The sequence below is a fragment of the Syzygium oleosum genome, unplaced genomic scaffold (assembly GCF_021117445.2).
Source record: "Syzygium oleosum isolate NSW1041296 unplaced genomic scaffold, Sole_v2.1 Sole_v2.08, whole genome shotgun sequence".
NCBI classification, from domain to species: domain Eukaryota; kingdom Viridiplantae; phylum Streptophyta; class Magnoliopsida; order Myrtales; family Myrtaceae; genus Syzygium; species Syzygium oleosum.
This window is the reverse complement of record NW_026607492.1, coordinates 2,008,326-2,035,723: the sequence shown is the minus strand read 5'-3', so window position 1 is coordinate 2,035,723 and position 27,398 is coordinate 2,008,326. Positions and strand designations below refer to the sequence as shown.

General features: G+C 43.8%; 4 protein-coding genes and 1 long non-coding RNA gene across 7 annotated transcripts; 4 read left to right on the top strand and 1 right to left on the bottom strand.

The window, feature by feature from the left end:
• The first annotated feature begins 408 nt into the window (after positions 1-408).
• LOC115672762 (glycosyltransferase BC10) lies at positions 409-6,448 on the top strand. 3 transcript variants are annotated; one of them, XM_030594694.2, is made up of 11 exons: positions 409-1,195; positions 1,903-2,016; positions 2,411-2,511; positions 2,723-2,794; positions 3,625-3,706; positions 3,856-3,936; positions 4,060-4,098; positions 4,296-4,361; positions 4,854-5,000; positions 5,957-6,085; positions 6,198-6,448. In XM_030594694.2, exons 1-11 carry the CDS (start codon positions 959-961, stop codon positions 6,228-6,230), a joined length of 1,101 nt encoding a protein of 366 aa, XP_030450554.1. In that variant the 5' UTR covers positions 409-958; the 3' UTR covers positions 6,231-6,448. The 3 variants fall into 3 exon arrangements, with proteins under 3 accessions (XP_030450554.1, XP_030450553.1, XP_056170094.1); XM_030594693.2 differs by having other exon boundaries at positions 4,851-5,000; XM_056314119.1 differs by lacking the exon at positions 2,723-2,794 and having other exon boundaries at positions 4,851-5,000.
• Positions 6,449-10,351: 3,903 nt separating this feature from the next.
• Positions 10,352-13,673, top strand: LOC115672891 (probable galactinol--sucrose galactosyltransferase 5). Its single transcript, XM_030594882.2, has 4 exons — positions 10,352-11,743; positions 12,170-12,347; positions 12,452-12,819; positions 12,924-13,673. The coding sequence occupies exons 1-4, from the start codon at positions 10,532-10,534 to the stop codon at positions 13,500-13,502; spliced, it is 2,337 nt and encodes a 778-aa protein (XP_030450742.2). The 5' UTR covers positions 10,352-10,531; the 3' UTR covers positions 13,503-13,673.
• Positions 13,674-14,197: 524 nt separating this feature from the next.
• On the top strand, positions 14,198-16,972 carry LOC115672849 (pentatricopeptide repeat-containing protein At5g40400). Its single transcript, XM_030594815.2, has one exon. The coding sequence runs from the start codon at positions 14,198-14,200 to the stop codon at positions 16,133-16,135; it is 1,938 nt and encodes a 645-aa protein (XP_030450675.2). The 3' UTR covers positions 16,136-16,972.
• Positions 16,973-18,280: 1,308 nt separating this feature from the next.
• LOC115672684 (zinc finger CCCH domain-containing protein 41) lies at positions 18,281-23,730 on the bottom strand. The gene is given in 5 exon segments (XM_030594572.2): positions 18,281-18,673; positions 18,675-18,923; positions 19,368-19,745; positions 20,879-22,114; positions 22,945-23,730. Coding segments are annotated over 5 exon segments (2,853 nt in total). The 3' UTR covers positions 18,281-18,469.
• Positions 23,656-27,378, top strand: LOC130138805 (uncharacterized). Its single transcript, XR_008817079.1, has 2 exons — positions 23,656-23,791; positions 26,992-27,378. It is a non-coding gene; the product is annotated as an uncharacterized LOC130138805 (long non-coding RNA).
• The last annotated feature ends 20 nt before the right edge of the window (positions 27,379-27,398 follow it).

Here is a 27,398-nt window from a genome sequence, read left to right as displayed (position 1 = left end):
GTTCAATGCGATCCCTAAATATTAGCCAAATATTCGATATAGTTCATGAACTTTTAAATATTTTCATAAAGTCTGGGGATAACAACACCGAGTCAAATTTCAGGGATCACATTATACAGATTAAAAATTCAGATACACATTACATATTAGATCAAAATTCAGGAATTGGTTGTGCAACTGTCCATTCTAAGAAATTTAAAAATTCAGTTCATTTTTTATGTTTTATCGTGAGTCTTGAAGCGCAATGAACTCGTGAACAGCATTTCGCTCTGGCATAAATGCGGAATGATTAAGGTGGGGGGATGAGGTGGGGATCTGATCTCCTGCACCGCACGCAACCCATAAAAACTCGAACCTTTACGACACCATCGTCATCACCATCGCCATCGCCATCGCCATCACCCCCCCGTAACTAAAAAAGAAAGAAGCAGCAGCAGCTCTCTGCAACGCCAACACATCTCTCTCTCTCTCTCTCTCTCTTAGTCTCCTCTTCAGTCCACTCCTGAAGAAGGCCCTCTTCATGCGGCGGTTGCTTGCTCCGCGTGCCCCTCCTTCGCTTCCCGAATCGGCGCGCCACCAGGAGCTCGCCGCGCTTCTCCTCGCGATTCCTTCCTTCGAATTCCCGTCGACGACTTCCTCACCTCCCCAAGCCTCTCCGCGCATGAAGTCCTAGCCGGTCCTCGCGTTCCGGCGGATCTGGTCGGATCTCTCGCGGCGCAATTCGAGCGCCGAGGGCGGGGGTTTTTTTTTTTGAAGCGAAGAAGTTTCGGCTGGAGGGAGGAGCAGGGGGGGCGGCGGCTTGCTTTGCGGGAGCGGCGTCGAAGAACTCGAGGAGCCTGGAGCTTCTTCGCGTAATGCGTGCGCGTGCGCGTGTGCGTGTGCGTCTGTGGTTGTGGGGATTGGAGCGGCGGAGGGCGATGGAGAGAGGATCCGAGTAGAGGGTGGCGGGCGGTCCTAAATGAAGCGCAAGGGGAATCAGCAGCAGAAGTCTCAGCACAGATGGAAGAGGAAGCTGTTCGCGGCGGTCTTGCTAGGGCTGTGCTTCGCGAGCTTGGCGCTGATGCAGAGTCAGTACAGCCGCGTCGTGAAGTTGGCTTCGCTGCATTACCGCTCTGCCCCGAAGCCCAAGATCGCCTTCCTGTTTATAGCCCGGAATCGGCTCCCGCTGGACGTGGTTTGGCACGCGTTTCTCCAGGTGCGTCGGTCCGATGGTATTGTTCGCTGTTGAATTTGATGGCTTCGCATTCTGTTCCAATGTCTGCTTTTGTCAATTTGTGGGTGATCATTTTAAAATTCTGGACTTTTTCGTTAGGACATGATAGGGAGGCATTTTAGTCAGCCAATACACACATACGTATCTGAAACATTGTATCCCAGTAGGAAAGTTCATGGCGTCTATATACTCAACAGTGGCTCACGTTGTGGATTGAGATATCATGTGTGAAGATCATCACTAGCACGTTTCAGTATCTAGTTCAGTTTGGTACTGTTCGATGTCTGTTTATTTCAATCTCAGATCCCCCCGAGAGGGAGAGAGAGAGAGAGCTTGAAAAATTGTCAAGGGGGTAAAACCCGGATAGGTTGTGCATCTTATGGTAAATAGTTAAGCATTGATGAAAGAAACAAATCTTCTGTCGTGTGAGTATTCTATTTGTTCAGACAAATATTGCACAGGATGCCCTTCCTGTTGGGATCTGATGTTGTTACTAGAATTTGAAATCGGGTTCTAGTTATGTGGCCTTAGTTCGTCTCTGCAGGCAGGTTGGCTTTGAACAACTTAAGTTTTCATGGCTCTGCAGACATGGCAGATCTTGGATGTCTCTTGTATTTTCATGGCTCAGTTAATTCATTTTTTTAGGTGCTTTTTGAGGTTTAGTACAGATTTTTCGGGATGTTTTGCAGGGTGAGGAGGACAGATTTTCAATTTTAGTCCATTCAAGGCCTGGGTTTGTGTTAAACAAGGCAACTACAAGATCGGTCTATTTTTTAAATCGGCAAGTTAATGACAGTGTACAGGTACTATTACTCACCTCACCGGGTCATTCTCCTTTATGTTTTACTCTCTTTTGATTCTTAGTGCAGATATATGTGCATGTTCCTGTTTTGTGCCGGAGGTTTTAACTGCACATACACTTTCTGTGGCTTCCCACAGTACTTGTGTAATATCTGGTCCAAAACTTTTAAAAAAAGGCTAATATTTATTACTTATTAGAATTTTCTGGGAACAAGCGGTTGTATGTGAATACAAGGACATTTACCTCCATTAGGTGCATTTTCGATTCAAAAGTACTGATGGTTCGTGCAAACTGAAACCTATGTGCATGTTGACTGGTTTAAATGCTGTTATGTAGTGAAAGGTTTAAATTTCTTTCATTTGCACAAGAGTTCTCAGTTCAGTTGATTTCACCAGGTGGATTGGGGAGAAGCAAGCATGATAGAAGCGGAGCGTATTCTTCTTAGACATGCACTGGAAGAGCCTTTTAATGAACGCTTTGTTTTTCTGTCAGACAGGTAAGGAATCATCCTAACATTGGTTGCTTCGGCGACAGTCAGTTCAAGTCGGAATTTTGTCTGAGTATCTTCATTGCAAATTTCTTAGAGGAAATCCTTTGGTTATTTTCATTATCACTTTTGAAAGGGCTTGTTCTTAAGGCAAGAGGCCCTTATTCAACTTCCTTTGACAGAACTCTAACAAAGATTTTGTGTTCTTGCATTTTCTCAGCTGCTTACCTCTATATAACTTCAGCTACACATACGACTATATAATGTCAACAGCAACTAGTTTTGTGGATAGGTGAGTGGAGCTGGCAGATTTTGTTTGGGAGCTTATGCTGAATGGTGTTTTGATTTTCTATTGATAGATATCCTCTTTAAACTTGCCTCCTTAATTTAAAATTCAGTTTATTCAGTGTAAAGTTGATTTGGAAGGTGGTCACTGTTTTAAAAAGGGATAAACTTACGAAATTGGTTCAGACATTATCTGATTCACTTTGATCATTCTGTTGGCATACAACATATGTGATCTTCTTTGCATGTTCTTTAGTCATGCGGACATTCTGGTTATTACATGAAGTGTAGCCTAAATTCGTCCATTATTTTCTCGCACTACATTTTGTTGGTTTTTTTTTTTTGGTAAGGAGACATTTTGTTGGTTTTTTTGGCTGGTGAGAGCCATGTTAGCTATGGGTCATTGTGCTAAAGAAAAGGTCACGTGATTGTAAAGGTAGGATTAACACATACAGAACTCGTATGCGAAACTAAACACAAAGTACCCATGGGAGGCGAAATTGGTAGAAAGTGCAAAGATGCTTGCTTTTAGAGTTTTAAACATGGGTTCTTCTTTATGTAGCTTTTGTTGCCTCATATTAGTTGGTTGGAAGATGTATTTGCATTGCTGAGTACATGATAAGGTAACTTCTAGTGGTTTATGAAGAAGAAGGAACCAGATTGAGTGTGCATGGCTTAGAAGGGGCCATGTGCTACTGAACATATTGGGAAGGCCTAGTGGTGTCTCTATAAATTGTTCAAATCGTGTCTTTACCTGAATGCGTTTTATTACTCTGTTATAATGACTATTGGCTCCATAGACGGATCTATTATTGATAAAGTATTTGGCCGAACCAGCTTTGCAGATACAAAAGAGGGCCGTTATAATCCAAAAATGGGTCCAATTATACCTGTTCATAACTGGAGGAAAGGATCTCAGGTAACAGATTAGCATCTTAATTCCTTTCTAGTATAGCAGAAATACTATATCTGCTAATCTTTTATCTGTTGATTTTCTGACAAGGATGGAATAACATGTTGCTTTTATCTCCAAGTTTTTCTAATGTGTTGCTTTTCTCTGGTTTTTAGTGGGTTGTTCTGTCCAGAAAACACGCTGAAGTGGTGGTAAAGGATAATACAGTCTTTCCAATGTTTCAGTGGCACTGCAAGGTTTATTAAGATGGCCTTACCTCGCTATTTTTAGTAGAAAGTTCAGAAACCTTTTGACATATGATGTTCCTCTGTTTAAGCATGACTGAAATGTTTTGACTCTGGATTATGATCATTGTGCAGAGGAAATCACTACCTGAGTTTTGGAGGGATCATCCCCTTGTGAGTTCCCTACTTGATTTCCCTCGTTATCTCCAACTTTGAGGACCAAAATGTCCGTTTCCTTATGTAGTGGGTGGACCTTGTATTGTTTTGACGCTCTCTAGATTGAATGTGTATATCTGGATGGTCTATTCTGAACCATGAAATTCTCTTTGCTCCTTCACGAATGAAGCGGTTGCTAATGATCTTGTATGCAGCCAGTTGATGCATCAAAGGAGCACAATTGTATACCTGATGAACATTACGTGCAGACCCTTCTTGCTGTAAGATTTCAATTTTGAGTTTACCTTTATACGTCAACAGAGAGGAATACGAGCGATGTCAGAATGGGTCACTAGTCTGACAGAAACATTTTTTTTGATTTGGAGAGAGCATAATGCACTAGCTTCCTACTATTAAAAAGAGATTTCTCAAACTATTTTCAAAGTTTTTCCCAAACTCACTATGTCCCTCCTCCTAAAGTTGAAGGACTAATGGAGATATATTTGCTGTAAAGTACAATGGTTGAACTCATAAACATGCGTGTAGGAATAGGACATAAGAGCCATTTCTCATTCATTTGATCGTTAATAGGAAATAACCCTACTGCGGTTGTAATGACTATGCCTTCAAGAGATATTTTTTTCCTTTATGTATGACGCTGATAGGATTGTTTTTTAAATTTCTAATATGTGAAAAGGAAGTTGACAATAAATTCTGGTTATGTGAAGTGTTACTTCGACCTTCTGAAGTCTGTGTTTCTCGAAATTTAGCAGGAAGGCCTTGAAGAAGAAATTACACGAAGATCACTGACACATTCTTCATGGGATCTTTCATCCTCTAAAGACCGTGAGCGTCGTGGATGGCATCCTGTGACTTACAAGTTTTCTGATGCTACTCCAATGCTAATTCAATCCATAAAGGTATGATCATTTCATTTGTTAGGCCGATGTAATTTCTCTGGTTGGTGTCGGAGATTGCAATGTCCTTCTGCAGATGGTATTGCAGAGACAACGAAGCATTTAATTAGAAACTTTCTTCCCCTTTTCAGTGCTTTGTCTGCTGTGCAGTGAATTAAATGCCTAGTCAAAGCATTATATTCTCCCCAAAGTTAACTCGGATATTTGATAAAGACCCGTCATACATATACGTATAAAACTTCTGAATATGTGTGAATGGTGATGGTTTGTTTTGGTTAATGAGCTTTAATTATTAATGTCCTGGTTATAAAAAGGGATGCTGCTACCACGGTATTACGCAAGTCCTTTGGACGAAGCAAGTTTAAGAAGATTATAATACTTGGCTTTGGGATTGGGTCTTAAACTCAGCAGCTTTCACCAACACTTCCTGTTGCTCTTATGCAGATAATCCCACTACACCAAATCTTCCTTTCCATGTTTCCTAGGTGTCGCCACCTTTACTTTCCTCTGCAGTATCACCCCTGAATTCCCTCAAGTTTAAGTGACTGGTGACCACGTATCTGGAGTTCAGAATAAATTTCATTTACACATTATTAAACTTTGATGCCATCACGGGATATGGTTTGATGGTGTTGCGGTGAGAAATTGACCCTCACAATCATTAGGTGTAGACCTCAGCTAGTCACCCAACATGTGGATACTGATAGCCTACGTACTCTTAAGGTTTTCTCGATCTGCGAATCTGTGCAGGTTTTAGTTTCCACCTAGTTATGGGAAAAAAGGAATAATATAGGTCATGATTTGGTGCTCTGCAGGCTCTAGTAATCGTGGTGAAACAAAACTAACAAGATCTTTTTGTACTGATCGATACTTCATTTTTTGTTACGGCTACATGCGTATATTGTGTAACGTTTGGAAACATCTTGGATTTGTAAATGGATCTGTTCAATTTATTGCAGGATATCGATAACATCCACTATGCGACAGAAAACCGAAGAGAATGGTGCAGCAGCAAAGGGAAGCCATCGCGATGCTTCCTGTTTGCAAGAAAATTCACCCGGCCCGCTGCACTCCGGCTTCTAAATAACGTAAGTGTCTTGCAACTAAAAGTAGATGGCATTTCATGGAGAAACCATATGGTCCGTATCTCATTTGGGCTAATAGTTCTTTTCCTAATTATCCGTCCTGTCTTTTCGACAGTCGGCGCTGGGAGCTTCCAGAGATAATTTGTAAGTCCTGACCGCAATGAAGTATAAATAGTAATCTTTATGTGTTAAGAGTAGCTTCAATTAGATCCAACTCACGCAAAGAATGTCGTGTAATATGTTTGTAGAATAAAGGGGAGAGCTGTAGATTGAAGGAAATATAGGGATATACGATTATACGGTGTATGAGCTGATGTAATTGATTGGAACTTCAAGCAATAAAAGAGAGGATGATTTTCCCCTTTATTGTAGTATTCATCTTTACGCTGTTGGGGTAATACGTGATGCTTGAATTGGAAAGGTAATGATACCATTGTCATTTGATTTACTTTGAAAACTACGAGTCATTGAAGTAATTGATTTGAAGTCCAGTGGTTTGAACAGCTTCTATTCAAACTGTTCTCATCTCAAAGGGTGACCTCACCGTCGGCCTTACCGTGCATAACACAACCTAGCCTAGTATTAGAAGCCGCGTGCATGGCCATGGACACGCGGCCCTAACAGACCGACCCCTATGATTTGTCTCTGTCCTCCTCACATCTAAAACCTCTTTCTTCAACATCAACCCCGTCCTGGCGACACGCAATTCCTATACATCAATCAACACCCCGAGACATGTCACGCCATGGTCGTTAGCCAGGAGGCATTCAATACAAATGTATCGCGCTGCACCGTCGATGTAGTGTGATCGACCAATCATATCACTTTGTATAACAAGCATTCTCAATTTTATTTTCCGTCCAAAGTTTTCGAAACTCTCACCTGCATTTAGTTGGTTTTGTCGCCGGTCACGTGATGATATGCATGAAGCGGGCAATTGTCTTTATTCTCGCCGATCAAGGCAGAAACTCATTGAGATAATTCGAAAAATAAAGGAAAGTAGGAATATGAGAATGGGAAAAGAAGAAGAGCATTGTCAAGAGAAGTACCTCTACTCGAGGAATTATGAACTATTCTTCTAAACGGGGCTTTTGTTCCTCGAAACACCGATTAAGCATATTTTTTGTTAGGAAATTCCGATATCTTGTTACACCGAACATAAAACTTTACTTGAAACAGTTTACGAATTGGAATTTGTAATGCCCACAGGGCACCAAAAGGCCAAAACTCAGGGACGAATGACCAAGGTAAGTACCTCCCTTTAGTCCGACCCGAACGGCACATGGCCATGTGCCCTTCGGGTTTTCCGACCGCCCCCATAAAACGGCGTCGCAGGGGGAGCGCCGCCACCGTCCATTTTATCCAAAATCCCAGAACCATCGGGGGCATCACTTTACTTTACGCACCACTGAACAGGGTCCGAGTCCTTTTGGTCGGTCGCGTCACAATTAATAAATTGCGCCCTTTGAGCTGTCCTCCTTGACCCACCACCATTGATGGCCCAACGCGCTTTGAACCCCAATTACCCTTTTCCCATGCTTTAATTTTTCCAAGTGTGGTGCTTTGCATTAGGCCACATAGCACACCTATTTCCCCTCTCTTTTTATTTTTTTTATTTTTTTGGGGGGGGTTGTTAAAACAAAATTCAATGGAGTAGGTTAATTGATATATTCTCAATTAATTAAGTACCCTTTCTGCCGGCTCCGCATTTTGTTGGAAATTCTAAATTTAAAAAATCAATTCGCAGCATAGTAAAGTGTCGTGATTTTGTTTATGCACGCGACATAACTATCGTTACCGGTCAAGTTGTGTTATCACACATTCATGGAACAGTATCTGTCGCGTGTGATATAGGGACATCCAAAATGTTACAATTTGAAAAATTTTCTCCGATTTTGCTGTTTAACAAGTGACCCTCGCGCACGCGCCTTGGCATTTTGAAGGATCAAATCGTGGTAGGCAAATTCAAAATAGCGTCGCCCTTTATTTTACGTGCAAAATGGCTGGGATTCCACTTTGCTATCAAGTGCGGGGGTAAGTCTTGCATGGACTTAGAATAATAAATCCAGATGCGTCGTGATTGTTGATTGCGTTAAATAGACTTATGGGATCAACGGCTGTGATGGATTTAATCACGGTCAAAGTTCAAGTTATCGTTCCAAGTGCGGTTGTCGTCTCATCGACGTGTCGAATTCCGAGGCCCACACGTGTCCCCCTTGGACGCTGACACCCGTCGGTTAGGAGCCTTGGCAGTTTCTAGATTTCCCGCGGTACGACGTTCGTTGCGCCAAACATCGACCTCTCGACATCTCCGCCAGCGACACGTGGCGCATCCGGGAACGCGCCACGTGGGCGCCCGCTTCGATTTCCTTTTTTTTTTTTATTAATTGGAAAAAAGTAATGCCGCAGCAGGCGTCGGTGGGGCCGGTGGGCCGCCGCGAGGGGCGCTTTTTACACGTGATTGTCGGCACGCCATCGCCGACAATTGGCAACTACAGCGGATTAACCGTGGGTTTAAAAATTAAAAATTAAAATTAAAGAGCGAAACTCGTCGTGTCGTGGTGCTATTGGCTACGATTTAACCGGGGGCCCCGCGTATTTTAGTTTTTTTTGACCCGCGATTGGGGCCCACGCCCACGCGCTTTCGATCCGAATAATCTTTTTCATTTTGGTTTTTTTTTTCCCCCGAGGTCTCGTGGTGCTCTGCATAAGGTGACATTCAAGAAAGCAGGTTAATTAGTAAATTTTTAATTAATTTGCAATACGAGAACGTTCAAAATATTTAAAATCCGAAAGTGTCTCCGATTCGCTATTTAGTCGGTGCTCCCGACACGCGCTCGTTCACAAAACAGTTAGACGGTGGGAAATTCTCTTTTCTTTTACTAAAAAGCAAAAGCAATGGCTTCTGACATAAGGAGACAATCTTCTTCTTTTACATTTTGTTTTCTTTTTAATGGCTTCAATTTGGAATAGTTGCCTTTTTGTCGTGAATTTCACTTTTGAATTCGAATTCTCGACCTCTTCTCCACCAAAGGACGAATACTAAACTGAAGTAAATTCTTTGAAAGAAAAACAATGCATTTTCTATTTTTGTGTGGCATTGCTTATATATAGCTCATTCTTCTATAGGGTACAAAAAATTTTGATCCATGGCAAAATTGATGGAGCCATTTGAGAAAAAGAATCTGAAAAAAAAGGGCCGGTTTATATCCAATTTATCTAAAAGAATAAAGAATATATGGCGTTTTTTTTTTTTTGGTAATCTGTTGGGGAATGTTGTAAGAACAAGCCATAAAATCGCTCAAAGAACAAGCTCCGAATATCCCCGAGTGCACTATATCAACTGCTCGATGCCCCGTCTACGTAGATTCTATGCAATAAGCTTGATGTCACCAATTTTAAATAAAATGTAACTTGAGCGACTCGAAAAGGAGAACCAAAAAAGAAAAAAAACAAAACTTCACGGGGAAGCAAAATGAGAAGTTGGGTCGATTTGCTTTCTTTCATGCTCTTGACATTCTAGATTTGATTCCTAGCAATCCAAGATTGCATCGGCGAATCAAACAACATACGGTCAATCAAATGGAATATGGAACCTCGAACCTTTGTTCCATGTCTCCCTGTTAGGCTTTATTTCTAACACTTAGCAGCTTATAGCAACGGAAAATTCGCGACCAACAGAGGTAAAGACCAAAAGAAAAGAAAAGTATAGTAACGCCTGTATACTAGAAAAAGTATGAAAAATCGAAAAATAAAAATCCCCGAAATGGGTTTAAATTCTATGGAATTTACTAGGAAGTTGTTTGTTTCAGACAGCCTTCCCCTCGACAGTTGTTACATATCTCAGTCGGTCAATGCCACGTAAAAGGGACTCTTCTAGATCACATTTGTCCCCGTCTTATCCGAAACTTCCGATGTCTCTCTCTTTGCGAGGACTACGAAATGAAAGTGAAATCCCAGCTTATGTGACCCGCCGGATGATCTTTGAGCAGATTTTGAGCTCTTTTTCATGTTTCACTGGAATGACCCACCAACAAAAAACAAATAAAAAAGAATTGAATTTTTTGTATTATTTTATTCAGTCTAGAAGAAGAAGACAAATCAAACCAACTTCCACAAACTGGGAACCAACCACCTCGCCGTCCAAGGTCGCCCCCCATCCATCCATGGCTTCCCCTATAAATGAGGTCGCTTGCCTCCTGCTTCCGAGCATCGCAGAACATAAAACTCAAGGCTAGTTTCCATCCAGAACGCAAATCTTTTTCCCCCAAATCGCTCCAAAAGATTCTTACTTCCTTTACTTCTTCCGACGTTTCGTTTCTGTGTAAAAACAAAGCCGTTGTTCTTTCGTGATTCTTTGGCTGCTGCCTGCAAATCTGCCCGTTTCTGTCTTCTTCTTTCGCTCTCTCGGCTACGAGCTTTCGGTTTTTGTTTGTTTCGAGAATCAAAATGGCTCCAAGCTTGAGCAAAGCCGGCTCTGATGTGACCACCCTTGTCAATGGTTGCGCCGGCTCCGTGATCACTCTGGAGGAATCCAACTTCCTGGCCAATGGGCATGTCATTCTCTCTGAGGTCCCCCCGAACGTCACGGCCAGCCCCTCGGCTCACCATGCCTCGGGCTGCTTCGTCGGGTTCGACACCGCCAAACCCGGAAGCCGCCATGTCGCCTCCATTGGCAAGCTCCGGGGCATCCGGTTCATGAGCATATTCCGGTTCAAGGTCTGGTGGACCACCCACTGGGTCGGCACCAACGGCCGCGACCTGGAGCACGAGACCCAGATGGTCATCCTCGACAGGTCCGACGACGACGAGGGGTTCGAGTCCGGACCGGCCCGCCCGTACGTCCTCCTGCTGCCCCTCCTGGAGGGGTCCTTCCGGGCCTCCATCCAGCCCGGTCCGGATGACTTCGTGGACCTGTGCGTGGAGAGCGGGTCCACGAAGGTCACGGCCGCCGGGTTCAGGGCGGCGCTCTACATGCATGCGGGGGACGACCCTTTTGCCCTCGTCAAGGACGCAATCAAAGTAGCGAGGGACCACTTGGGCACGTTCAAGCTCCTCGAAGAGAAGACCCCGCCCGGGATAGTGGACAAGTTCGGGTGGTGCACGTGGGATGCGTTTTACCTCACGGTGCACCCGGAGGGGATATGGGACGGGGTCAAGGGCCTGGTGGAGGGCGGGTGCCCGCCCGGGCTCGTCCTGATCGACGACGGGTGGCAGTCCATCAGCCACGACGAGGACCCGGTCACGAAGGAGGGCATGAACCACGCGGTGGCGGGCGAGCAGATGCCATGCCGGCTCCTCAAGTTCCAGGAGAATCACAAGTTCAGGGACTACGTGAGCCCGAGGGGTAACGGCATGAGGGCCTTCGTCCAGGACCTGAAGGAGGAGTTCGGGAGCGTGGACTACGTGTACGTGTGGCACGCGCTGTGCGGGTACTGGGGCGGTCTCAGGCCCGGCGCGCCGGGCCTGCCCGAGTCGAGTGTGGTGAAGCCCGAACTGTCGCCGGGGCTTGAGACGACGATGGAAGATCTCGCCGTCGACAAGATCGTGAACAACGGGGTGGGGTTGGTCCCGCCGGAGCTGGTCGAACGGATGTACGAGGGCCTTCACTCGCACCTGGAGTCGGTTGGGATCGACGGCGTGAAGGTGGACGTCATTCACGTAAGTGGCCCTTCCAACCTTTTCTTGATTTATCTATCTTAATATGATTTACGTGTTGTTGATGTTGATACACATGGAAGAACGTAGAAACGAACTGCAGATCTGGGTCGTTTTCTTTCCACGTCTTGGCTTTATCTTTAAAGTAGGACAAAACAGACTCCACCGTTTAGATGGTTCTTTCGGTTACTTTTGACTTTTTGGCTCTGCCAAGTTGACTTGACTAACTCGGTTTGATTTGGACGGCAACGTTATCTCCTTCTCATCCATTGGAGTTTTCTACAAGTTTATCCGGTTTCCGAACCTTTCCAGGATGTTTCCCGTACGACGACACTTGTCCTGTCGTTTGATCTTGTATAGCAGATCTTCATCTCCTGTTTGTTTTTTTTTTCTTTCTTTCTTTTTTGTCTGATCGATGTGCTTGAACAGTTGCTGGAGATGCTGTGTGAGGACTATGGCGGAAGGGTGGAGCTCGCGAAGGCGTACTACAAGGCCCTGACGGCTTCGGTGAGGAAGCATTTCAATGGCAACGGGGTGATCGCCAGCATGGAGCACTGCAACGACTTCATGTTCCTCGGGACGGAGGCGATCTCGCTCGGCCGTGTCGGTGAGTCTCGCTCGGGACGCGGCGAATTTTTCGTGTGACGAGGCACTTGTGTGACGGCTCTCTCTAATGGTGTTGTGCGATGCATCTTTTTTTTTTTCCGACAGGCGACGATTTCTGGTGCACCGACCCGTCCGGCGACCCGAACGGCACGTTCTGGCTCCAAGGGTGCCATATGGTGCACTGCGCCTACAACAGCCTGTGGATGGGCAACTTCATCCACCCGGACTGGGACATGTTCCAGTCCACGCATCCTTGCGCTCTGTTCCATGCCGCTTCTCGCGCGATCTCGGGCGGCCCGATTTACATAAGCGACTCGGTCGGGAAGCACGACTTCGAGCTGCTCAGGCAACTGGTGTTGCCGGATGGCTCGATCCTGCGGTGCGAGCATTACGCCCTCCCGACCCGAGACTGCCTCTTCGTAGACCCTCTCCATGATGGCAAGACCATGCTCAAGATTTGGAACTTGAACAAAGTGAGCATTACTTGACTCTTCGCCATGAATTTCTCATGCAAGTATAGTGCAGTTCATCTTATTTTTACTATTGTATGCTAAAAAAATTGAACCTTTTGCGACAGTACACGGGAGTTATCGGAGTCTTCAACTGCCAAGGCGGCGGTTGGTGCCGCGAGTCCCGCCGCAACAAGTGCGCCTCCCGGTTCTCCCACGCCGTCGCCTGCACTACCAACCCCGCCGACATCGAGTGGAGCGCTGGCGAGTCCCCAATCTCCGTCGATGGGGTCCGCGTCTTCGCCCTCTACCTGTCCCAGTCCAAGAGGCTTGTCCTGTCGAAGCCCTCCGAGAGCCTCAACATCTCGCTCGAGCCGTTCCAGTTCGAGCTCATCACCGTCTCTCCGATCAAGGAGCTGAGGCGGTCGGCGGCCGGGGGCGCAAGGACCGTGCAGTTTGCGCCGATTGGGCTGGTGAACATGCTGAACGCCGGCGGGGCGATCCGCGGCGTGGAGTACGGGGAGGGACGGGCGGAGGTCGAGGTGAGAGGAGGAGGGGAGTTCAGGGTGTTCGCGTCGGAGAGGCCGAGGGAGTGCCGGGTCGACGGAACGCGCGTGGGGTTCGAGTACGAAGGGCAGATGGTGGTGACCCAAGTGCCGTGGCCGGGTTCTTCGAGCTTGTCAAGTGCGGTGGAGTACTTGTTTTAGAGAATGACTCCATTGACATTATATTTACCTAAACTTCATTTTCATGGGATTTATCTCCAGTAATATTTTTTTGCCAAATAAAGGGGCATTGGTTGTAAGGAGTATGTACATAGGATGAAGCAAAGTATGATTAATTTGAGGAATGAAGTATTTCAATTCAAGTTACTATAATCTCTCCCCCTCTGTCTCAAAAGTGCAATCTTCTGTTCCATCTTACTTGGGAGCTTTGATGCCAAATTGAAAAAGAAAGAAAAGGGAAAGGGGGTCTTTGAAGAGTTCATACACAGTGTCAGCCTTCTAACAACACAAGCAGCTTAAAACTTTTCACTGTGATCTCCATATTTCTTTATCCACAAAAGGTATGTCTTACAACAAGGCGATGCAGCACAAAATCATACAGAGATTTTGGTCATGACGTGAATCGAAAGGCGACGCTTTGGTATTGTTACTCACTTACCATTAGACCAATCACTTTAATAAAAGTATTCAATCATATATATATTAGTCGGGAAGAATTACATTTTCCCTCAAAATTTTGGAAGTGTGGCACGTTGTAAAAATTGGTGAATTTCCCCAAAAACGCTGTTTGGTTTCGCTGTTTACACCCCTCGGAAGTCCTCCGACCGCCGGCGGGAACAGTCCTTCCGACATTATCAGACATACTCTCTCTCTCTCTCTCTTTCCCCCGATTACTGATGAATCGAACTCACCTTGATTCGATCAACAAAGTTCTCAGAAGGTCAACCCGTTTAGCATCTCATGGCCATCTCAGAACGCCCCCTCCTCTTGCATCGTTCTCCTGCACATCCCTTTTCGTATCGTCGTCGTCGTCGTCGTCTTCTTCTTCTTCTTCTTCATCCCTCCAGGCTCTGCAGAATTCTCCCAAAAAACCAGTCTTGAGCCCCCTCTACAACTTGCTTTCCGAGACCCAAAACCCCGGCAAGCTGGTCGACCTCATCTGCTCGTCCCTCAAGAACCCGAATCCCCACCTCGCGCTCCTGCGTAACGAACTAAGATCGCTCCTTTCTCATCTGGGTAGCGACGAAATCTCGCGGGTTCTGCTGAGATGCCAATCTGATCACGCCTCGGCTCTCGCTTTCTTCAATTGGGTCAAGGATGATCTGGGTCTCAGGCTCAGCGCTCGCAACTATTGCCTCGCGATCCACATCGTGGCTTGGTCCAGACAGTTTCCTCAGGCAATGAAGTTGCTGACCGAGTTGGTTGAGGTGGCTGAGGATGTCGTGGCTCCCGACGGGGATGTTTTCGGAGCTTTGCTCTTGTCTAGCGAGGGCTGTAATTGGGACCCGGTTGTTTTCGACATGCTCATCAAGGCTTACTTGAAAATGGGGATGGTCGAGGGAGGTCGAGGGGCATTTAGGAAGGCGACAGAGGCAGGTTTCGTCCCTAGTGTGATTTCTTGCAATTTCCTTCTGCATAAATTGTTGAGGTTGAATTGCATTAAGGAGTGTTGGCAAGTTTATGGAGTGATGGGGAGAGTCGGGATACACCCGAATTCGCACACCTTCAATATTTTGACCAATGTCTTGTGCGAGGAAGGAGATATCAGTATGGTGTATGAGTTCTTGGAGAAGATGGAAGAAGAAGGATTCGAGCCGGATATTGTGACCTATAATACCTTGATATATAGTTACTGCAAGAAAGAGAGGTTAGAGGATGCATTTTACTTGTATAGGATTATGTTTCTCAGAGGGTTTGTGCCGGATTTGATCACGCACACGGCCTTAATCAACGGGCTTTGTAGGATAGGGAAGGTCAGGGAGGCTCATAAGCTCTTTCATCAGATGGTGAATAGGGGGCTGACTCCGGATATTAAGACGTATAACACTCTCATACTTGGTTATTGCAAGGAATCGAAGATGCAGGAGTCGAGGCTGTTGTTGCATGAGATGATTGGAAGAGGGATCTGCCCTGATGATTTCACTTGCCTTGTTCTTGTTGAAGGATATGAGAACAAGGGAAGTTTGGTTTCTGCTCTGAATTGGGTTGTGGAGCTTAGGAGATTTGGGTGTACCATTTCCTATGAAATCTACGATCATCTAATAGATTCCCTTTGCCGAGAGAATCGACCCTTTGCAGCTAAGAATTTTCTTGATGGTATATCAAAGGATGGTTATATCCCCACTTTGCATATGTATAAAAAGCTTATAGAGTCTTTCTGCAAGTGTGATGGTGCCAATGAGGCACTACTTCTGAAAGATGAAATGGTCTGCAAGAACATGAAACCTGATCTTGAAGTATACAGAGCTCTTATCTGCTGCTTATGCAGAACAGGAAGAAGCGAGGAGAGTGAAGCATTGATGGAAGAAATGGATAAAGGTAGAGTTTCACCTGATCTAGATATATGCAGGGCATTAATATGTGGGTATTGTAAGGAAAAAAATGTCGATAGAGCCGAATCTTTGTTAGGTCTCTTTTCTGCGAAATTTCACATTCAAGACTCTGAGAGTTACAATGCTCTAATCATGACTGTTGGTGAGGAAAGGGATGCGGCTAAGCTGATGGCTCTACAGGACAGAATCCTGAAGATGGGCTTTGTGCCAAACAGCCAATCATGCAAACATATAATTGATGGGATACGAAATGCGGTTATGGCTCGTAAGCAACCTTCCTGAGGACTGTGCAAGGAGTTGGTATGGATGAAGCAGCCAAACAGCCTTCCCAGAGTTTTGAAATTTCAGGTTCAAGACCCTGACTTACAATATTCTAATCGGTAGTGTTGGTGCTGAAGGGGATGTGGCTAAGCTGACGGCTCTAAAGGACAGAATTTTAAAGAAAGGCTTTGTGCCGAATAGTCAATCATGCAAGCATATAATCGTGGTATACGCAAGGCTGCTGTGGCTCATTAAGCAGCCTTCCTGGGGACAGACTTTGTGAGAAGTTGGTGTGAATGGAGCAGCCGAACAGGTGGGTCAGTGCTTAGTGGGATCAGATTGGTGATTAGTGAAGCTGCAAACTTCTTGAGTGCAGGTAATATCACTAAGATTTTTCGTTAAAACTGAAAGAAGCAGAACCTCCTCTGGAGAAATGACAGTTTGTTCCTGAGGTGATGCATGAGGCAGTACTTCAAAGATTGCCGAAATGGGTATTTTTTCTTCCAGTTTTAAGTCTTTGGCTGCATATCCGGGAACTGTAGTACATGAATTGTTTTTGAAGATATCCAAGTGGGCAGGTACATCGGTGACAGCAACGCTTTAACTCAACTGATGCCTCGAATAGACTTCTCAAGGAAATAGAACATCAGTGGTCAAGGTAAATTATATGTTACCCACTAAGCTTGCCCGGGGCTACATGTGGAGTTCGAGCTTAAACAAATCCGTGTTCTTATTACAATTTCCTTTCCTCCTATTTGCATAGAATGGTACTTAATGATCAAAGGGTTCTGGCAGTAGTCTGGAGAGTTGGTAATTTGGAATGAGTAATTCTTTAGCTGAGGATTTCAATGCTTGTTATGTCGGGGTGGTGATGGCATTGCAGGTTCATTTATGTCAACCTGAAGAAGGGTTCGATCATGTCTCGTTAAGATCACCTGATCATACATGCTGTGTTTGGTTTGGTGCTTTTTGGGTCCTTGTATTGTCGCCATTGGTCCTATTGCCTCCCCCAGCAACGATGTTTCCTAGGAGGCTCGAACGCAGCAGCTTCATATGAAAAAGAAAAATTCCAGTCCGACATACAAAAGGCTTCTTACTTTTTGACTTTCCATATTGTAAGCTACATCGCATCAAAAGTCGGTCTCAACATGCAGAACTTGAAAACAAAATTTAGAAGCAGACTGCTCAAGCTTCTCCCTCCAGCTTCTGGCTTGCAATGTTAATTTGCTTTCCAAGATATGGAAGATAAAAAAATAATATAGCACCTGAGTATATAGGTACGCTATCTATCAGGAAATCGTAAGTAAAAAATGTCAGCGGACGCAGCTATATCAGATTGGTTCGAACTCAGTGAGGGACGATGGCGGGAAAGCAAAAGACCGATTCTCATGACGCCAATTTCTTAATTTCTTCAATGACATCCAAACCCACCCGCGCATCATACGAAAGAGACCATGCATCACTATGACGTATCAGAACGAGACTGGCCGCAAAATGGAGGAGTAGAACGGGTCGTCGATAAATTTCCTGCAGAGGTTTTGGGTCTTCTAAGTCGTACCTTTTCGGTGAAAGAACGAAGTTCTATCATATACTCAAGGGGAAGGAAGAAACACCCTCCGAGAAGCGCTACTTCAGTTCTGATATTGGATCTAAACATATAGCCCAAACAACCTAAATCGCACCACCAATGATTTTCTTTAGGCAAAGATAAAAAGATGATTGTTGAACAGAAAGGTAGATCATTATCTCAAGGAGTTCCTCAATGGATAAAAAATTCCTGAGCCACACGGACGGAATTCATCGTCGCTCCTATGGACCTAGCATTTACCCATAAAACCAATGAAGAGCTTTTACTTTCGGTAACCGAAGAAAGAATTGCTTGGCAAGACAAAAATAAAAGGAACAGCTTCATTCAAAGATCACTGGCATTGAGGCCAACTCAAGATAACTCTCAACTTCGCCGCCTTCAGTGATCAGGGCAACATACAATGAGGGGTTGTAATCTTTCGGCCAAGCTTTCGAGGTTTTACACTAACAAGTGCAGCACGACAGAGAACCCAAATATGAAGCGAGGGCATGATAATTGTTCCAAAAGTACTTTTTTTTTTCCACTTTGTATTGCTAATTTCAAAAGAGATTTCTCTCTCCGGTCCTTGAACTTTAAAGTTTAGAGATAAAACAACATTTGTTAAACAACTAACGAGGCATCCAAAATTCCCTTGTTACAATCCAATGGATGAAATGAGAAACTATTGGAAAATCCCATTTTAGCCATTCGCCTAAGCAGCATATCCAATATACCGCTCAATATCTTAAAATTTTACCTTACTGTACATGGAAACAAGAGAACCCAACTCACTTTTGATCACCTCTCGGGCGATTCGTGTGACCCTTCCTCGGCAGATCCCAATGATGGATTAGGCCGAGAAACTTCAGCTGCGTCAATATTTTCGTCATCTCCCTGTCTTTCTGAACATTCAGCATCCCCATTTCCAGGTTCCTGCAACGAAATGTGCGACTCTTTACCTGCAGAATGAATGGTTGATGGCTCAGTATGAGCAGATGCTCTTTGATCACGCATATCATTGCTGGACACTGTTGACGACCATGCAAACTGCAAATTATGGCCTTGCCAGCACTTTCCATTTGCAAATGCCTTCTCTGCTGAATGGCGAGTTACGAAACCAATATGAGCAGAGACAGTTTTCAATGTCTCCGATCCATTAATATCATCCTGACCTTCCACATGTTCTAGCTCCACAATAGCAAGATCACCAAAAGACGAAAAGTGTTCCTTCAAAGCAGAGACCTGATGTGTGTGTAATCAAATATAGTTCACTTAGAAATTACTCTGGCGCACGAAATTACCTAATTAAAGCACACAGAACGAATAGAATATCCCAAAGGACTATCCTGGAACTGCAAACTCAAACAAAGCACTCCCTGTGCTACCATTCCATTATTTTCTCCCCAACAGAAAAAAATAAAAGAGAGAAATTTATTAAAAGTGAAGTCGTTAAGGAAGCGAGCAAATTTCCTTCTCTTTACAACACCCCTTACAAGTGAAATTATGGCCACAATTCTACCATTGTACGCTTTCTCAAGTCATACTAATAATTCTCTATTGCTAACTCGTCAACATGAACTCGCCCACCTAGTTGCACGGGGAGGTGGGTGCGTGCGTGCGTGTGTGCGTGTGTGTGAGAGAGAGAGAGAGAGAGAGAGAGAGAGAGAGAGAGAGAGAGAGACTCACACTTGCAAAACCAGTCGGAAATGGTGGTAGAACTTTAAATGTTGTCGGACGGTTGTCAAGTTTGTATCTATGTATAAAAGAAAAGCCAGCAGGGGTCACTGACAAATTCTGCTGTTTCATGCTACTAGAACCTTCTGTTGATGTTAATGAGGTTATATCACGACTATCCTGTGTAGCACCCTCCACTAACTTGTTCTCATTGTCCATGACTTCATCATTTGATGATGCCATTGCATCAGCTGTAGCGGAGGACCTCTCAGTCACAGCAGCAACATCAGAAGATCTGGGGGTCACAGCCCCTGCAGCATCAGCCCCCAATCCCAACTTCTGTCGCTTAGCAGCTTGCTCAGCAATTACCTCACCCTTGACTCCGGAAGTCTGCAAAGGGTACACAAGAGAGGATGAAGGAACCAACGTATTTCAAAATCCTGAGTTCCCAACTCTGACTGAGAAGTGACATGCACTCAACAGAGGGATGAGCCAACACAAGTTATCTGGTAAGTTCGACTGAGACTATTCAACTTCTTAAGAGCGTCAAATTTCATCTAAGATATCCGCAAATCTCCAACACAATCTATTTCTTTAAACAGAGTCCAGTGAGAGCAAAGACCACAAGGGCATTCGGTTTACTGAAGTAAGCGGAAGATTGCACGTGCACCTTATTCATTCTGCTTCATATGTGTAGAAGTGTACATTATGCATGCCAAAAACACTTTGCTATAATTGCTCACAACCTTGTAAAAGAATTCTGGTAAAAACTAAAACGCCAAAGAAGAGACTCGTTTTTTTTTATTGTTCAGCTAAAAAGAGACTCGTTAGGTACACAGGTTGTTTTACAAAGTTTGAACCTGTCTTATGTGACATGGCAGACTCATTTACTCTACCATTGCTCCTTTAACTCTCAACTGCTTCAGGCTAACACAAGCTGCTCTATTCTCCTGAAACATGTTGCCTTAGCTGTTTTCTTTGGGGTGCTTTTTTCACGTCATAGTTTCATAATTTCCACAACTGCTCAAGGAAGTCATCATACTCCTATTCTCCTTTTGCCTCTAATAACATAGTTCCCCTTCCTAGAAACCCCAGTAGTGGACCAGAGCCAAAAGTGGCCCTCATCGTACAAGGTCTTAACCTGTTGCTATTTTCACTTTTAATTTCATTACAAGGAGGCCGTGTTGAGATCCAATCCATGAGGACTACATAGTAAGAGACATCAATGAAATGTAAATCATTACATACAAACAGAGAATACACAAACTCTCTTTAATACCACCTCTTGGTCCAGACAAGAACACCCCTTAGTCTTCATATAAGCTATCCAACATAATGATTACACTAAGCATAAAGTTAGCGACTAGGATCCAAAACCTGAATTCAGAATCACCAAGTAGAAAACAAATTACCCACAAAAATGCAATATCTAAAAGTAAATATTAGACACAAAAGCATGATGAAATATGTCATCTTGATTGGAGAATGAAAGACAGCATAAAGTAAAACAGATAGAAGCGCACTTGTTTCTGAAGTTTGTCCAACTGACGTTTGAAGTCGTTGCGCTTCCGGTCCAGCATTTCTTGCTTCTTGCGAAGCTCTTCCTTCAACTGTTCTAAACTCTCCAATTTCTTTTGCAAAGGAGGTGTACCCTTGGAGCCATTTGGAGTAAGAGGCTTAGATTGATCAGAGGATGGAAGGGCGGATTCTGCTACAGGAATATCAATAGCTTTCAAGGGAGCTGATTGTATGTTATCTTTTGTTCTATTGGTAATGGACAGACCGGCGGGAACTGAACCGGCTGTCCCACCATGGGGAGTCAAAGATGCACTACTCGCACTACTTATGCCATCATCAGGAATGCTATCGCGATTAGCCCACCACAGCTTAATGAAGCGATTGCCCATTACAGCATCAGGTGCCTTTAGAGCAGCCTCTGCCTCTTCCCTTTTCGAAAATTGAACAAAAGCCCTCTCACTATTTATCGGTATGTAGATATCAATGATCTCCCCAAACTTTTGGAAATGAGAAAGAAGAGCCTCCCTTTTGTTGCTTCTCTGAGGAATGCCATTAACAAATAGAGTACGCGTTGCCTTCTGAGTTGGTTTCCGCACAAAACGCATTGCGTCAGATTGTGTTTTTTGAGATGAATCTATAGCTTTAGAGCTCTTATCCTCCCCAGCGATCTGCTTTCCATGATGGGAGCTAGCTATAAGACTGGCTGATGCTTCCTGCTTTTCCTTCATTTCATCTCCCACCAAATCAGAAGTACTAGATTTAGCATCAGTTTCACCTTTCGAATTCATTTTAACTTTTGAGTTTCTAATTCTACCCCAAACAGATGAAGTTGGATTCTGTGAAGCAACAGAAAGCCCAGCACCCCTATTTTGGTGGTCAATATCAGCAGCTTTCTTGACACGACGATAAGAGAAATCATGATTAAACGAGGATTCAGTTTCATCAGCCTGGGATGAATGTAGAGCTAACGGCGAAGATCCTTCGGGACCATTATTACTCCAAAGTGGCTGATCAGGATCGTATAGATCGGCTCCAACAACATTAGCAGCAGCAGAGTATGCAGAATTTAATACCAAACTATCATCAGACATTCCATGTTTACCACTTTTGCCTTGTGGTCCTTTGTTATTCATCAACGAGGTTGAAGAAGCACTGCCAGAAGGTATGGGTCCAGGTAAAGCAGACGGTCCAAGCAAGTGCGCACTTGGCAGTGAAACAGGGAGGTTAAACTGGGAGAGACTCTGTAAAATGAAAAGAAAATACTTCAGCAACTTCCATATAAAATGAAAATGATACCTGCAAAGCATCAAACCTAACTCTAGCACCTTTAAGGAAAAGCAAAAGTATCTCCACTTCCATTTGATGACATGAAATAGCTAAGGACATTCCACTGTGTGCTGGGCAACCTAGACGACTAGTAACTTGACCTTAAACCAACGGACAGCATGATCAGAAAGAGAAACATCTACTTGCAAAAAGTTCTTTTCAGTTGGCCTCCAGGCAGACCTCAAGTACCATCATCAATCATTAGCTGACTTATTGAAAGATCAGAAAGCAGCTTAATCATCATGAATGCCCCTTGAAACCAGATTCAAGAGTCAATGCACAAACTGTAAAAGATCAACAGAATAAACTGAGTATGCCAGTCACCTTTCTTTTCTTCTTAATTCCTTTGTGAATCTACAAGAATAAAACTTGTTTGAGCACCTCTTCGATTCTGTTCTTTTTTCTTTGGCAGTGGAAACGTTATACATATTTACTTAGCTTGAGGCATCAACAAAGGTGTGCACATCATTTAGGCCAAAAATAAGAATGATCAACTAGTGTGTATGGATGGCCCATGACCTTGATATAATGCTGGACTAGCATAGAGGGAAAAGCCACAATATTGAAAATAAAATATTCCATCATAAATCTAGTGCATCCTAGAAGTAACTTCGTGGATAGCAACCAAAGATGGACCAGATTTCAGATTTAATCAGTAAGTTTTCAGATTTAAGCCTTATCAACGGTTCAATTATATTTAAATGCTTTACCAGACCACTATGCAGGTTTTGATAAGAGGAGATACCTGTACATCTTCCACAACAATACGGTTGACACCATGCTCCATAGGGCACATGTCTCCTCTCAGACAAAATCCACGTTCCTCAAAGTCTCTACATCTCTGCCGAGGAATAGCTATACCCAATGAAGTACTTATAGGGGGCCTAAACGCACCTTGCAGGCCAACAGAATTGAGTGCATCTAGACCACCACTCGGTACACCAGGGATCAATCCATACGCACCCCAGGATGCATTTTGTGCATTTGAAGCACCTGGCAAACCCCTTCCAGGAAATAGGCTCGGTCGAATGGACCCCCTCTGCATTACCTGACTAGCAATATCAACGGAGTTAAACCTAGCATCCCGATGGTTCCATGCACCAGAGTCCCTTCCTCTTCCTCTACCAGGACCAGAATTACCAGAGAAGGTTTGGTTTGCCCTAACTCTCGGATTCAAGTCCAAAGGACCTCGGGGTAGTGAAACAGAACCGGGGTGACGTTTTTCAAACTTAGTAGAAAAATCTCTCTCTGAAGAAACTGCATTATAGTTTTTCCAGGACTGACTATCTTGTGTTTCGTTTTCTCTAAACATGTGTCCATTATCAAAAGGTTTGTTGTGCTTTCTGTACGACCTTGCTATATTGTGCTCCAGAGCATCTTTGTCAGAAGACTGAGAACGTGTTTCCCGTCGTCGATGCTTATGGTTGCGATCATCATCATCATCATCACTAAATTCCTTGTCTTCAGGATCACTTGCATAATCAGAAGGTGAAAGATCCCCAGACATTTGAGAAGCAACTTTCAAAACCATTGGATTTCTTGCAATAGATGAAATACTAAACCTTTAGAATCTTTCGACATCCAGCAATGTAGTGAAACCTAAAATCAGGAAAATCATGTCAAAATGAACACTGTGTAGTCAGGAAGTATAACTGTAAAACAATTAGTGTCGCTCAAGTGTCTATCTCTTGAAACAGGATTCGAAGAAGTGTTAAAGCATATACTAAGTTGATGCAATTTTCAGGGGAAAAAGAAACATTGTATGGGTAGAGCCATAGACCTAAGCAATTTATTTTTGGATGATTTCAAAAGGATAACACATCAAAACAAACCAACCCACTGGGTCGATAGAAAAGATTAAATAATGGCACAGCTCAATTGAACAAAAATTAACAAATGATAACAGAAATATAACAGTTATCGATAAAATCTGATGGCACAGTTTATCGACTTATTCTTCTTAAAAATCTTAGAATCAGCGAAAAAGAATTCTAAATTTCTAGTAACTAAATCAACGTCCTCAAACCACGATTCTGGCTTCTTTCACTATCAATAAGAAACTTCTTTGGCAAATGCTACGATCACAAAGAGACCCCAGACAAACTACTCAGCAAGTTCATGTTACTTATGAATACTCTAAACCCTCCTAGGAAGAAATGGGAGCGCAGCAATAAAAAACAATTAATGTTTCAACAAGGAATATTCCATAAGTGATTACATCATTCTGGTCAGGGTGAATTTCTGCATAGCAACACCTGCTTTCGAATAGTGAGCTTCCCTGCACCTTTTGGTACCCCTTAATATTATTTGCAACACTGAATTGCTTCTACAACCCTTAAAGAAATGACACCTTTATCTAGCAAATTTGAGTTAGACCCACTATAGAGGTTTCAAGTTGCTTCTACATATGGACATATCGTTTTTTTACTGAAAAATTCTTTGTATAGGTTCAAGCAGTAATTTCTCCAATTTTGAAGATCTTTCTTATTTTCCACTAAAGAACTTGTTTTTGTTTTCACATTTCCCCAGGGTTCTAAAAGATCTCTGCTCCCTTCCCTTTTCCTTAAAGTCATACTGTTCTCCACCTCATCAGTGTTGCTCTATTCTTTACCTTTACAATTCGAATAGACTTCTCAATATTATCTACAATCAAACACCTTTTGTGATGGAATTTTGAGATTGCCAGGCTAAAAAGTTCTCTCGAAGCAGTTTGCACTTCATTATTTGAGAGATTTAAATTACCAATGGGTACTCAGGGATGATACATTTAATGCCATTGCCAAATCAAAAGTTCAATGCCCTCCAAAACTTGAAACCGGAAATTATTTCGTTTGATCTGTAAGGTCTGATCAGCGAAGAAGTTTATAGCTAAACATTGACCTCCATTTTCCTTTCTATGAATTTCAGTCACCAATGCTCTAAGGCATAAAACTGTGTGAGTCCACCTCCAGAACCCCTTTAATTGGTGGACTCCTCTGAGGGTTGGGGTCCATTTGTTTCTCTCTCCATTCTAGTCCTTGCAAATGCTCTATAGGGACACTAGCTAAAAGGAAAATGTTCTACATATCACACGCGCACATGCACGAGCACAGAGAGAGAGAGAGAGAGAGAGAGAGAGAGAAGTAAACATTATGAGAAAAGATTAAAAAAAACGATTTATATATTATCATACAGCTAAACTATTTCCTTCGCAACAAATTCTTTTCTTCTCCCTGTTTAAGCCTAAGATTTTTTTTAATATGCAAAAGCCAACAATAAAAGCTCATTCGCATTCTAGTTATAAAATGGGTAAATAACCAAACAGCAGCTCTCAATATGAAGCGGAAAATTTAGGCATGAATTTCTAATATAGCATGCCTCTAGGAAACAGTTCTCCCACTTGGGCCTCATAAAACAGATAAGGGAAAGGAGCTTCTTCTTTACGATCGCCACACAACTTGATGATAAAGAATTGCTTTACCCACATAGCCAACGAAGTATATGCCTCAGCCGAAAGGGGCAATTCTCTATAATGTTTGCGATATTCTCTCATTCCCTATTTGTAGTGATATTTGTACTAGAAATTATATCTACTAAAGAAAACCACTAATTGCTCATGTAGCACTGACATTCCAAAAGCTAGCATCTCTAGAGTCAAATTGGCATACTTCGCAAAGACCAACCTATCCTAGATACTACACCTGGGATCGAGCCTCATTACAGCTTATCCACCTTACATAGAGTCATATGAAAGTCAGCAACTGTAGCGATAAGCTAATGACCGGCATAAGTGGAGAATGCTCCAACCTAATCCACAATCATAGCATTGGAGAGACAAGGATTTATATAGAGAACAAACTATGTCTTTAGATAATGGAAACGCTTAAAATACAATGGTATTAGCATTTAAATCCTAAGGGATATTAGAGAATTCTCTTGTAGACAATTTTAGAATGGGTGACACAAATTAGCATAGTAACAATTTACACGGACATAAAACTAGCTGTGGCTAGACGATTCTACTCCCTAAGCATGTCTTGACTCTTTCCACTGCCATCCATACTGGCAAAAGCTGCAAAGAGACAAGTGCAACTAATGGAATCTCAGTTTCCAGAACCGTTTCTTTTTGGCGGATGCTTTCCCATGACATGCCTTGGCAAAGATAGTGAAGACAGAACCAATATGGACCTCGTATACATATCTCACATGTTAATGCATATTCACCACTTGTCACTCATGATGCCCATGCAGCTCCAGTTTCCAGATCGAGTATGGTCCGGAGAGCAAAATAGGGCAACCATTACCATATAGTATGTAATGGCCATACCTCGAATGACTTCATTACTTTCCACATTAAGCATGACTAACCGATTACCGCGAGGACCAATACAATAACGTAAAAAATCTACCACGAGCACAAATGCCACAAGAATAAGGACATGACTTCCAAATACTAATCAGATAACGACAGTTAACAAGACACATCCAAAAGCAATAGCAGCATATCTTAGACAGGCATCCATACGAAAAACTAGTATATAGTGCATATGGGCAGAGCTCTTCCACAACATAAAGGAAAAGCTAAACGCTGCCCAAAGCAAGATACGCGCTTACATCACTCAATAGAGTAGATTAAACACGTAACACGTCCACAAAATCGAATTGAGAAGCTAAAACCTATAACGAACCGAAAACAAGCGACCGAACTCCGTTGCTAACCAAAAGACGGGCACAATGGCGAACGAAAGAAGCGATAATCTAGGTCAAACGGCGGAGGCGAAGCGCCGACACGAGAGCGACACGAGCAAGGGAGCCTTACAGAAACTTCTAGAAGCGAGGGACCAGCATCGCCGAACGACGGCCCGGTCCGATCGAGCCTCCGATTCCCAATCGCCCGGCGATTCGCAATGGAGCAAGCGGCGATCGACGGGGCGCCGCGGGCATTACCGGCGGAGGAACCGAAAACCCGCCCCGGGCGGGAGGGGCGGGCGCGGGCGGGCGGGCGGGCGGCGGCGGGGGGCTGCGGGGCGGGGAGCGGCTGGAGAATCAGAGGCCGGAGGGGGTAGGGGGGAGTGCGCGCGCGGAGTAAAGGATTTCGCCGGCGAGCGAGAGAGAGAGAGAGAGAGAGAGAGAGTTTTTGCGTGGGAGAGAGGTGAGTACTCGCAGTTGGTGGGTTTGAAGCTGCGGAGAGAGAGGAAAATCAGAATTTTAGAGAGAGAG